Below are 12,442 nucleotides of genomic sequence, written 5' to 3'. Positions count from 1 at the left end.
CTGCTGCAGTGAGGCGCCTCAACCTCTTTTTAAGCAGGCTGCGTGAGCAGTCCTGTCCACTAGAATCCTGGTGAAGTTGTTCCCATGGGCTGTGTGTGTTTTTGGTATTGGCAGATATTGTCCATCCTCCCAGTCGGCTGTGAAGTAGGATCTGCCACATCCCACACACTCTAGCCCCACTTCCCTACATTATCTTAGTGGGATACTGTGAATCTGTTAAAGTGTGGCCAGTCTGATGCATGGAACTGGCATTGCCTTGTTTTTATTCGGTAGTTTTGGGTCATGGGGCTGAGCATCTCTTCATGCCCTTGGTTGGGCTGACGTTTCCAGCTCTGCGGCTTGCTGTCGGGGATTTTACATCAAATGACAAGTTAAAAACTTGTCATTGCTATACATTATTATACAAGGGGCAAGGTGTGTGTGTGTGTGTGTGTGTGTGTGTGTGTGTGTACACAAATCTGGTGGTTTAGGCAGCTGTGATCCTCACAGTGCTTTTAGTCTAATTAGGGAGTCTCAAGTTAACCATCCCACAGGAAGCCAAGGGGCAAAGATGTTAAATGCTGAAAGAAGTTGTGGGGAGGAGCTAGAGCAATAGCACAACAGGTATTAGGGTGTGTGCCTTGCCTGTGGCCAAACTGGGTCTGGTCCCAGAGCATCACCAGGAGTGATTCCTGAGTGCAAGAGCCAGGAGCAACCCCTGAGCATCGCTAGGTGTGGCCCAAAAGCAACCCCCACCCCCAAGAAATGTTGGGAGGAAGAAAGGGTCATAGGAAGAGTAAGAATAAGAATTATATGTCAGTTCAAATTTCAGGGTCCATAAGCACAGTTTTAGTGGAATGCAGTATGCCATTCTTTCCTGCATCATCTATGGCCTCAGTAGGAGTTGTGACAGGTCTTAGGACCTAGAGAGTGACAGCAATTATCAGCCCTTTATGTAAATGGATGTGCTGAGCCCGGGCTAGTTGATCAGTACTGCGGGTGGCAAGTGGAAGATGGAGGAAGCAAAGGATTGCTGGCGCAGGCATGCCTCTTTCAACATGCTTGAAAAAGAAACTCTCTCTTGTTTCCTCTCATGCGCTTTGTCCTCCTTCTCCCCCACTTCCTTCTGTGAGATGGACTAGGAGAAGCAGGGGAGGGAGGCCGGGCACAATTGGGGTCTTGAGGCGCTCTCAAGATCCAAGCTGTTGGGGCTGGAGCAATAGTACAGTGGGTAGGGCTTTTGCCTTGCATGTGGCTGACCCAGGTTTGATCTATGGCATCCCTTATGGTGCCCTGAGCATCGCCGGGCATGATTCCAGGGCGCAGAGCCAGGAGTGACCCCTGAACATTTCTGGGTGTGACCCGAAAAACAAAACAAAACAAAACAAAACAAAAACCCAAACAATCAACATCCAAGCAGTTTATCTGAGTAGTGGTTTCCACTGCGCCTCAATTCAGCTGGGGAGCCCTCTACCCCCTGCTGGAATAAAGGGGCAGTCTGCCAGGGCGCAACTGGCCCCTGGGCCCATGGGGTGAGACTGCCCTCCTGCCCCCCTTCTCCCGCTCTCTCTGCTTCGGTGACCTTGACTCCTGGGCTGGGCAGACAGTTGCCTGCTGAGCACTGGCTGTGGGTCCCACCTTTCAAAGGCTTTTTTTAATCCCGGAAAAAAGGTAACAGGTTTATTTGTTTATTTATTTAGTTTTGTTTGGGGGCCACCTCAGGCAGTGCTCGGTCTTACTCCTGGCTTTGTACTCAGGGGTCACTCCTGATGGTTCCCGGGACCAATCTACAACTAGAGCAAATGCCTCACCGGCTGTACTCTCACCTGCCCCTAGCAGGTTTATTTATAGTTGTTAGAAAGTTGAACTTCTGAATCTCATTCATGGAAACATTTTGATTTTCATTAATGCTTTATATCCCCACATTTTCATAAAAAATTCACACACAAATGGAAATGGGAAAACTGCCAATACCTGGTTTTCTGTTCCCTATTTTTTATTTGTGATTATATACTTCAGTACCTTTGACCCCATGGGGTGGGTAGGGGGGAAACTCAAACATTCAGATCTACCAATAACAGGAAGGAGAGTAGCACTGTAGCACTGTCGTCCCGTTGTTCATCGATTTGCTTGAGCGGGCACCAGTAACATTTCCATTGTGAGACTTGTTACTGTTTTTGGCATATCGAATACATCACTGGTAGCTTGCCGGCTCTCCGAGAGGGACGGAAGAATTGAACCCAGGTCGGTTGTGTGCAAGGCAAACATCCTACCCGCTGTGCTATCATTCCAGTCTGGGAAAAAGAGTAAGCAAAATTTTTAAAAATAATGAAACAGTTTTCATTATAGTGAATCCCCCCCCCCCCCCACTTTGTGGCCACACCCAGCTGTTCCCAGGGCTTAACTCCTGGCTCTGTACTTAGGGGTCACTTCTCGTGGGCTCAGGGGACTGACCATACAAGATGCTGGGGATCGAACCCCGGTCAGTCGCATGCAAGGCAAGCACCTTACTATCTGTACTATCACTCTGACCCCTTTAGTGGATTCTTAAGCAAGTTCTATAATAGGCAGAATGTTGCTCGATGTCTTTTGGCAGGGAGAGCACACAGGTTGGTGTCTCCAAAAAGGCCAATCAGATTAACCTTGCTTACCTCTTGCAAAGAAGCAGGTCTGTTTTGAAGTTCTGAGCAATATTTTGCACGAGACTCTGGAAGGGAAATTTGAGAATCTGAAATTCAGTGGGCTTCTGATAATGTCTAATTTCATGGACTGCTGCCTGTAACGATGCTTTACCCCTCCAGTAGGGGGTGCACTCTTGTGGGCATCTTCCTAGCCTTTCGCTTCCTCAGTGTTTTACCACCTGTCAGTTTGTGTGCAGTTGGCTTTGCATGAGTTGTGATAGACCCCTTTACCTAACCTTTCTCCTTCAGCTGTGTTTAGGCCAGCTGGAGGCACTGAAGAGTGAGGTCGCTTCCAAAGACTTTTTGTTTGTTTTGGGGCCATTCCTAGCGGTACTTAGGGCCAGGTACTCCAAGCTCTGTGTTCAGGGATCAACTCTTGGAAGGCTTGGGGGACCATATATGGTGCTAGGGACTGAGACAAGACAAATGCCCTTCCCACTGTACTATCACTTTTTTTTTTTGCTTTTTGGGTCACACCCGGCAATGCACAGGGATCATTCCTGGCTCATGCACTCAGGAATTACCCCTGGCGGTGCTCAGGGGACCATATGGGATGCTGGGATTCGAACCCGGGTCGGCCGCGTGCAAGGCAAACGCCCTACCCACTGTGCTATCGCTCCAGCCCCTGTACTATCACTCTTATCCCAGGCTTGCTTTCTTTAGTGAAGCAAAATAGTTTTTGATTGAAAGAAATTTACTTTGAGAAGTGTGAGAGGCAAGGAGATATGTGATCAAGAGAGAAAAACTTTTTTTCTCCAGAGGGCAAAATGTCCCAGAGATTTTTGTTGTTGTTGTTGTTTATTTGGGGGGGGGGCACACCTAGCTATCGGTGCTCAGGGCTAATTCTTAGCCTGCATCCGGGATCACTCCTGGAAGACTCAAGGGACCATAGGAGAAGCTGAGGATCAAAGCCAGATTTGTCATTTACAAGACAAGTGTCTGGCCTATTGCATTTCACTCCAGACCTGCAAAGACTCTTATTTATTTATTTATTTATTTATTTTCTTTTTGGGGTCACACCCAGCAATGCACAGAGGTTACTCCTGGCTCATGCACTCAGAAATTCCTTCTGGCGGTGCTCAGGGGACCATATGGGATGCTGGGAATCGAACCCGGGGCAGCCGTGTGCAAGGCAAAAGCCCTACCCGCTGTACTAATGCTCCAGCCCTTTTTTTTTTTTTTATTTTTTGCAAAGACTTTTAATAGCCCTAGAGAAGCTGTAAGCTCCAGCACTGTGGCGGGAATTGCTTTGAAGGCTTTGTTTGTAGGGGCTGGAGCAAGGCAGCCTGCTGCCACCCAGGACAGGGGAGGGGAGTTGGGGGGGGGGGGTTGGGTTTGTCTCCAATTGAATCTCACACTATAGAGGGAGCCAACATCCCTTTCTCTGCTGGGTGGGCTTTCAATCTTCTTGTAGCTCTCTGAGCTCATATCAGTATTGCCCCCATTTTGCAAATACAGAAACTGAGAGTTGTAAATGGAACCATTTACCCACTAGTGGTGGACACAGAGAACAGACTCCAAACTGGGGTATTACGTTTCCCAAGGACTTCTAGGAGTCTGTAGGACACGGGTCACTGCACATCTATATGATTTTGATAGTAAACAGCCTGTGATATACGATTGATTATGGCTTCCCATATGCAGGCTTGATATGGGAAATTAAAGTTTAACAAGTAAGGCATTTGGGTGTTGGATTGATAGTACAGAGGGCAGGACACTACTTGCCTTGAAAACGACCGACTTGGGTTCTATCCTCAATACCCCTTATAGTCCCCTGAGCCCTCAGAAGTGATCCCTGAGTGCAGTCAGGAGTCAACCCTGAGCACCATCAGGTATGGGCCTCTAAAAAATAAATTAAAATAAAAAGTGAGTCACCAGGCCAGAGAGATAGTAAGGGGAATTTTGGTGCTTGCTGCAGGTGGCCAACTCAGATTCAATCCTGGCAGCTCATGTGGTTTCCTGAATACTGCCAGAAGTGATCCCTGAGTACAGGATTAGCCCTGAGCACTGTCACATGCTGTCCACCCTGTCCCCTTCTCCCCTCCCCACTCCACCCATCCTCTCAAAAGTAAGTCATTAAATAAAATTGACATTAAATAAAAAGACACTGCAGGTAGTTTTAAATTTCAGGGGAAGATCATGGGTATGTGAAGGCTCATTGTTGCCATGTGATCAATATGAATTTTACTCCTGGTTTCTTGGCATTGTCTCCAAGGTGTCATTGGCACAAATGGGCTGGCAGTGGGGAATGGATGTAGTGTGACTACTGAGAGCAGAGGACACAGACACAGACACAGACACACTACACAGACACACAGACACACACACACACACACACACACACAGAGTGCCTTATCCATTCCTTCCCATACCAACAGGAACAGGTTGGCAGGCATTTGCTCCCAAGCTCTGCCTCTCACTTTATCATCCTCTTGGTTCAGACCTTTTTTCGCTCGACCTAGCTCCCATTCTGCAGGAATATTGCCCATTTGGGGCTCTGCATCTCCTCTTGCTGGGATCTTTTCAATTCTTGCTTTTATTGTGCTCTCCTAGCTACCTGGAACACTGCAGAAGGTTACCAGTCCTCTGAGAGTTGGTGTGCTGTCTTTTCTTTTGCAAGCTCTAGTCTGCATCAGATTTTATGCCAAGTTGCTTGGTTAAAAAGTGGGTTGTGACCATTATGCAAAGCTCCTCCCCCTCCCCAAGTTGTGCTGGTCTGACTTAAGAACAGGGCAATGATTACACCACTTCTGGCTGCAAAGAGTGTGGCGTCATGGTGGGGTGTTTGCTGCGTACCTGCAACATGTCGAGTAGGATGGCTGCGAGCAGAACACACATGCACTGGGCCTTTCAGATCCCACAGGGCATGGCTCCCACCTCTGTCCAGAGGGATGTGGGCCAAGCAGAGACATGTATGCCTGCTCAGTGCACGTGCCCTCATTCATCAGCTAGTCATAGATGGTGGCCCTCTGATGGCCCTCTGATGGCCTTGTGCTGTGTGAGCGCAGGGGAGGTTGCCTGGCTCTTCGTCCTTGTTGGAGCAGGCACGGGGAGGGGAGGGAGGCTGAGTGTCTCTTGGAGGCCTAAGCATGGCGGGGGGTTGGGGGGCTGTATGGCTAGGCCTAAGCTGAGTTTGTCAGGTCAGTTGCCCTGAGGGTGACCTTGACCACTCAAAGCCAGCATCCCAAGCACCCAGCATTCTTCTTAGGGGGTGGGGGGGGGCACTGGACGGACCTTTTAGGGTATGGGAGGCTGCCTTTGGTGCTGGCCAGGGTGTGTTAGCTCTCAAGTTCGGAAACATACATAAGGAATCTGGAATCATGACCGAAAACCCAATCATGAATAGAATAGCTTTGCGACTGGTATCTCATAGGGATTCAATTTTTTTTTTTTTTTTTTAAAGCAGAAGTTGGTTCTTTCACAGTCCTGGAGGCTAGAAGTTGAGTGTCTGGCAGGCCACAGACCACCGGGACTTGGTGCAGCCTTTCTTTGCCTCCTGCATACTGGTGGCTCCAGGCATCCCTTGGCTGGTGGCTGTACCTTCCATCTTTTCCGTGGCCACGTGACCTCCTCTGCACCTCTGCTCTTCGGGATGCTCTTCCAATCTCAGTATTTTTCAGCTGGTTGGTTTTGGTTTTGGGGACAACCCTGGTGATACTCAGGGCTTGCTCCTGGCTCTGTGCTCAGGCATCACTCCTGGTAGTGCTGGGCAAGGGGGGCACATACATGGGGGTCCTGGGGATTGAACTTGGGTTGGCTGCTCGAAAGGCAAGCACCTTTCCTGAAGTACTCTCTCCAACTTCTCTCCCAATATTCTTCACGTAATTGCATCTGCAAAGGGTTCCTCCAGATATAAGGTAATTTTCTAGCTTCTGACAAGAGATTAGGGTATATATAAGACATACATTAAGGGGAAGTGGGTATATGTCTACCATTCAACCTGCTAAAGGGAGGGGTCATGTATTTTTGTAGTGTTGCTCTATTTTGTTGTAGTAGTAGGGATCAAGCCCAGGACCTCATGCCTGTGAGGTGTGTGCTCTACTACTGAGCCCCACCTGAGGTATTGTATTTCTCTCTTTTCCACTCAGTTTTTGGGCCACATGGCATTGTTCAAGGGTTACTCCTGTCTCTGTACTCAGGAATCATTTCTGGCAAGCTTAGGGGCCATATGGGAAGGCGAGGATTGAACCCAGGTGGGCTGTGTGCAAGGGAAGCACCCTACCTGCTGTACTATTGCTCCGGCTGATACTGTACTTCTTTAGGTACATCATTACTGCTGGTCACTGGTTTTATGTATTTTCTAGTTGGTTTTTTTTTTTTTTTGCATCTAAGAGGGGTTGTGTGTGTGTGTTTTGTGTGTGTGTGTGTGTGTGTGGTTAGATTCTTTCACTTTCAGATTCAGAACATCCTTTTCTATTGAATGTTTGATAGGTAAAATAAAATTTGTTTGGATAGTACAGCAGTTAGAGCACATGCCTAGCAAGTGCCCAACTCCAATTCGCCCAGTACCACATGGTCCCTTGAGTGTCATGGGGTGTGTCCGTGGAGGTCCCCAGCACTGCTGGGGTGGTCCAGGTATCCCCAGCACTGGGGACCCACACAGCACCGCATCCATGGGCCCTTGCACTAAGCCAATGGCTGGTGGCTGAGAATCAGTGATGGGGCTCTCCGGCCTCTGAGCACTGCCTGCAAGTCCTGGCCACCCATTTTATATGTGTGTTAAAACAAAATTGGCTTTTTAATCTAGGAGAAACTTGTTTATATATTTGCTATGTGATGAGGAGCTGAAAAAAAGGACCGACTCCTGTCTGTGGTAACATTGAGAACATGGGGGATATAACCGTGGTGGAGATAGTATTCCAGAACTTTCCTTTTTTCAAATTTTATATATATTTAAAGTGTACTTCTGAAGTCTATTTGGGATTCAGGGGAAAATGCACCTTAAAAATCAGTTTTTGCAGTTACATGAGAAATATGACTTGAATGAAGAGATGGTATTCAAAATGGGTGGTAGGGGGTGATGGGAGGGAAATTGGGGTTACTGGTGCCAGGAAATGCACACTGGTGGAGGGATAAGCACTGGAACACTGCATGACCAAAACCCAACCGTGAACAGCCTTGTAAGGATCTATCTCCCAGTGACTCAATTAAAAAAAAAAAGAGAGAGAGAACCCAAATCAAAAAACCAAAAATGGATGGTATTTCCAAGAAAAAAATTTTTTTTACTCTGTATCTTTCTAAACTATTTTCATAACTTAAATTTTCAGAGTCATTAAAAAATTTTTAAAAACAAAAATAAACAAAAACAGGTTAGACTCACCAGTTGTTAAATCATTTCTTCTCTCTTCTTTGCTTTTGGGGTCACACCTGGCAGTGCTCAGGGGTTACTCCTGACTCTACACTCAAAAATTACTCCTGGCTGTGCTCAGGAGACCATATGGGATACTGGGATGGAGCCCATTTTGCTCGAGTGCAAAGCAAACAAACGCCCTGCCCGCTAAACTATCGCTCTGCTCCTTATTTCTTCTCGACTGCCCTATGATTCCAGTTGTATTTTACCTTCTAGTTAAATAATGTATTTCCCTCCTTCACTGCCCCCCGCTCCCCATTCCCCAGGTTCTTCATAGTTATTGTTTATTTTTTTAAATTCACAGAATTTTAAAGTTTTTTTTTAAATTTTGGTACTGTGGGTGGACTTTTTTCCCATTTATATTCTTTAACTAGCCTGTGCTAGTTATATGTCACTAAATAGGACTCCCCACACCCATCCAAATACATGAAATTCTTTGAACTTGGAAAAATGCTTTTCATTCTGCAGTTAGAGGCAATGTTTAACAGGCCTGCATTCGTTCCTTTTAAGCTACTCACTGCGAGCATATGGTCAGTCATTTACGGGAGATTTAGGTCACCGTATTCTCTGGCCAGGTGTCGGGGGAGGGGCAGTGTTCTTTATAAAGAAATACGGGGGTGTGTTGCATAGACTTCATGAGAACTTAATTTGTTGAACTCTTTGAAAGTCATGTATGTGCTATCTGTTAGGGGGTCACATGTCATGTTCTCTGGGGTGCCCTAAGCCCAGTTAGGTCAGGTCAGCAACCTGGAGTTTCCAGTCCAGAAAGTGGCCCTGGACTGTCTTCTTTGTGGGCTCCTTGGGCTCCGGGGCCTGGCTGGACACTGCATGTGCCAAAATGGCCTCTCGCTGGTGAAGCCGCACCTTTGAAAACACTCAGAGATGGAAACTGAACCCTTCACCCCCAACCCCAGGTCAGTCTTACGAAATCCGACTGCTGGAGAATCGGAAGCTGGGAGACTTTCAAGATCTGAACACAAAATATGTCAAGGTGAGGCTGCTGGAAGGTTGCCCTCCCGCCGGGGTGGGGCTGGCGTGGGGCTGGCGGGAGTGAAGCTTGTGGGTGGGGGTGGGGTAGGCCTCTCAGGAGGGGCTGGGCGGTTTGGAAACGCTTCCTAGGGGCAGGTGAGTGCCTGTCCCCTGTGGCGTATTATCTGAGGCACGGAGTCAGTTGGGAGCTGGAGTGGCGTGGGTGGACGCCGTGAGTGAGCACTGGGCGGACTGGGTTCAGGTCTGCCTTTGCTACCTCCTGAAGTCTGTCCATCGGCATGAAAGTGTTAACCAGTGGCTTAGGTATGTGGGGCACTTGGTGATTGCAGAGAGAAGGGGCGTCCCCTTTATTCTTACTGTGGGCACTATTGTGCTGGTGAGAAGGGCGGAGCTGGACGACTGGCCCCAGGCTTGCCCTGGCTGGGGAAGGCAGCGTGTGGACTGCTCCTGCCACGGACCCCCACTCACCTGTCCCTTGCCACCTCCCTTCCCCAGAGCATCATCCGCGTGGTTTTCCATGACCGCCGGCTGCAGTACACGGAGCACCAGCAGTTGGAGGGCTGGCGGTGGAGCCGGCCTGGGGACCGGATCCTGGACATTGGTGAGTCTTCTGGACCAGGATGGCTCCGGCGCTGTTTGGATGCTGTTGGGAGTCCTGTCTGCCCTCCTTTGTGGACTTCTGTCTTGTATAGAACACTGGGCACTGGCAGAGGGCATGGCGCCCTGGGCCTGCATTCCCCTTTCGGTGGGGGAGTGTCAGGAAAAGCTCTGGCCCAGGCTTTCGAGGCTTTGGGTACACGACAAAGGAAAGATTGGCGTCACTGAGATGGACAAGGGGAATGGAGTTTGGGGGGGCTCCAGTGCTGGCCCAGAAGCCCTTTAGCCACACCCTTGTAGCCAGGTGGAATCTAGGAGTTGTAATGACACAGGTGTGTAAGCCCGTAGGCTGGGTCACCCCTCTGAAGGGCAATCAGGCACGCTAATGTTTCTGCAGCAGAATAAAGTGACTATTCACAGGGAGCGGGATAGAGACTCCAAAGAGCCTCCTGGCAATGCACAGCAGGCTCGCTGCCAGCGGAGTTGTCAAAACTTAGCTTCAGAGCTCTCGGCGTTTCAAACTGTCGTTCAGGAATTTTTGGACCTGCAGTGGGAGTCTTTCCCTCACTCCTCGGGAGTGGCTGACAATTGCACCTTTGTGTGTGTGTATGTGTGCAGATATCCCACTGTCTGTTGGTATCTTGGACCCCAGGGCCAGCCCGACTCAGCTGAACACAGTCGAATTTTTGTGGGATCCTTCAAAGAGAGCCTCTGCGTTCATTCAGGTAAGCGGGGGTTGGGCGGCAGGCCAGGTTGTCTTCTGTACCTTTGCACCTGCAGTTCCCGAAAGCCTGCTCATCTTCAGGGCCCGAGTGGGTCCCTGTTTTCTGCAGCAGGAGACGGAGCTCTGCTTCATCACAGAGCTCAAAAAGAAAGAAGTACTTCCCAGTGCAAGTCATTCCAGTCCAATTTTCCCCTTGATAAATGAACGGCTAAGCCTTGGGTGTACAGATGGCCTGTGTTAGCCCAGGCAGCTCAGGACCAGCCAGCTCTGTGCTGCTTTTTTTTCCTTCTCCAGTGGTGCTCAGGGGTGACTCCTGCTCCTGACTGTGCACTCAGGAATGACTCCTGGCAGTGCTCAGGGGGACCCTAAGGGCTGCTGGGGATCAGCCACGGTTTGCAAGGCAAACACTGCTGCTCTGGCCAGTGCACCGGGCTTCTGAGCTTCACCTGGTCTGCTCACTTGCATCATGTCCCCCCTTCTCAGCCGCTCCGTCTCTCCGAACCCCCTTGTCCCACCCAGGAATATAAAGCTATCGTGTTTGTGCTCTGTCAAAGGTGGCGATCGTGGGGCCCCAGAAAGTAGCTGCAGAGATTGAGCACATGCCTTGCATGTACACACTCCTGAGTTTGCCCCCCCCGGCACTGCACAGTCCCTTGCCCTAGTTTTGGAGAGCTGCAAGCACGCCTGCCATGAAGCCCCTTACCCTATTGTTGTCGGCTGTAGCCCTGTCGGTCCCCAGCACTCCTGACTGTGATTCTGAAGGCCACCCCCGCCACCTCCCTCAACCATGCCCCAGCACCACCTGCTAGCACTACTGGGTGTGGTCCTTAAAAAATTAGCAGTATTTCTCTTCCTCCTCGTTACAATATCCTTACTGTATTCAAAACTTGTTCTGACTTTGTTATGATAGCACCACATTTAGGATCACCACCACATTATCCCAGTGTTAGTGGCTCTCTCTCAAGTGCCTTTTGCGTTGCAGCAGGTCCTTCGTTGCAGAAGTGGTTCCAGCCTTCTGCTGACCTGCTCTGTCTCTGCTCCACAGTTTGTAGGTCTGACAAGGGAGAGGCCCAAGGGTGAGGGAGGAGGGCGGGGCGCTGGCAACTGTGAGCCTGGGCCAGTGAGGAGGACTTGGCTGGTCAGGTCCAGGCCGCTCAGCTCAAGGGACAAAAGTGTATGTGTGTGTGTGTGTGTGTGTGTGTTGTGTGTGTGTGTTTGTGTGTGTGTGTGTGTGTGTGTGTGTTGTTTGTGGTCCAGAGGACCAGGAGGCCATGGGTCTGGACCCTGGCATGGACCAGGCTGGGAAGAGCAGGGAGCGAGGTGGGGCTCTGCACAGGCCAGCCGGAGTCCAGCACAGGCCAGCTGGAGTCCAGCGCCTCCCCTCGGCCCCCGCCCCGTGTCCCCACAGGTGCACTGTATCAGCACGGAGTTCACCCCGAGGAAGCACGGGGGTGAGAAGGGCGTGCCTTTCCGGGTGCAGATCGACACCTTTAAGCAGAACGAGAACGGGGAGTACACGGAGCACTTGCACTCGGCCAGCTGCCAGATCAAGGTGTTCAAGGTAGGCCCTGCCCGCTCCCCGCAGCCCTGCCCTCACCTCGCCTGCACCCTGCAGCCCTGCCTACATGCTGGTTGTCCCGAGGCTTCCCTGGGAGTCCCTGCTCTTGCCCACTCAGCTTTCCTCCTCCCATCAAGTTCCATTGATGCCCCTGGTTGTGCTCCCCTCTGCCCCTCTGCCCCCACCGTCCTGTGGAGAAAAACAGCCCGTCCCTCCTTCTTTCCTTTTATCGCCTCACCCCATGCAGTCCCAAGTCTAGTTTTTCATCAGCTGTCTGCGTGGATTTCCTCTGGTTTGGGGGAAAGGTGGGGTTGTGGTGGAGCCTGACTCGTTCTGGGGGGACCGGGGGTCATGGGCCTGGGGAGGTCGTCCTGAGAGATGGCTTGCATTCACAGAGCCGTCTCTAGTGTCCCCTTCTGTCCCCTCTGGGGACACGTGGAGCCGGCTATACAGTTCTCTCTGCTGCGTCATGAGAGCCCAGAGTGAGCTGCCTTAGGAAGGGGCTTGCAAGAGAGGCCAGATGGGCACCGATTTCCTGAGCCTGGGGTGGGCATGGAAATACA

At 50.3% G+C, this 12,442-nt stretch overlaps 1 protein-coding gene across 1 annotated transcript in view; it reads left to right on the top strand.

Annotated features, from left to right (window-relative positions):
• Positions 1 to 12,442, top strand: part of TFCP2L1 (transcription factor CP2 like 1) — a 59,182-nt gene that overhangs the window by 26,574 nt on the left and 20,166 nt on the right. The window contains exons 3-6 of the mRNA XM_004608149.2: positions 8,925 to 9,001; positions 9,496 to 9,601; positions 10,216 to 10,322; positions 11,730 to 11,882. Coding sequence (XP_004608206.2) covers positions 8,925 to 9,001; positions 9,496 to 9,601; positions 10,216 to 10,322; positions 11,730 to 11,882 — 443 coding nt within the window. The remainder of the gene's footprint in view (positions 1 to 8,924; positions 9,002 to 9,495; positions 9,602 to 10,215; positions 10,323 to 11,729; positions 11,883 to 12,442) is intronic.

Source organism: Sorex araneus, chromosome X (genome assembly GCF_027595985.1).
Source record: "Sorex araneus isolate mSorAra2 chromosome X, mSorAra2.pri, whole genome shotgun sequence".
In the NCBI taxonomy this organism is placed as follows: Eukaryota; Metazoa; Chordata; class Mammalia; order Eulipotyphla; family Soricidae; genus Sorex; species Sorex araneus.
This window is presented reverse-complemented; position numbering and strand designations above follow the sequence as displayed.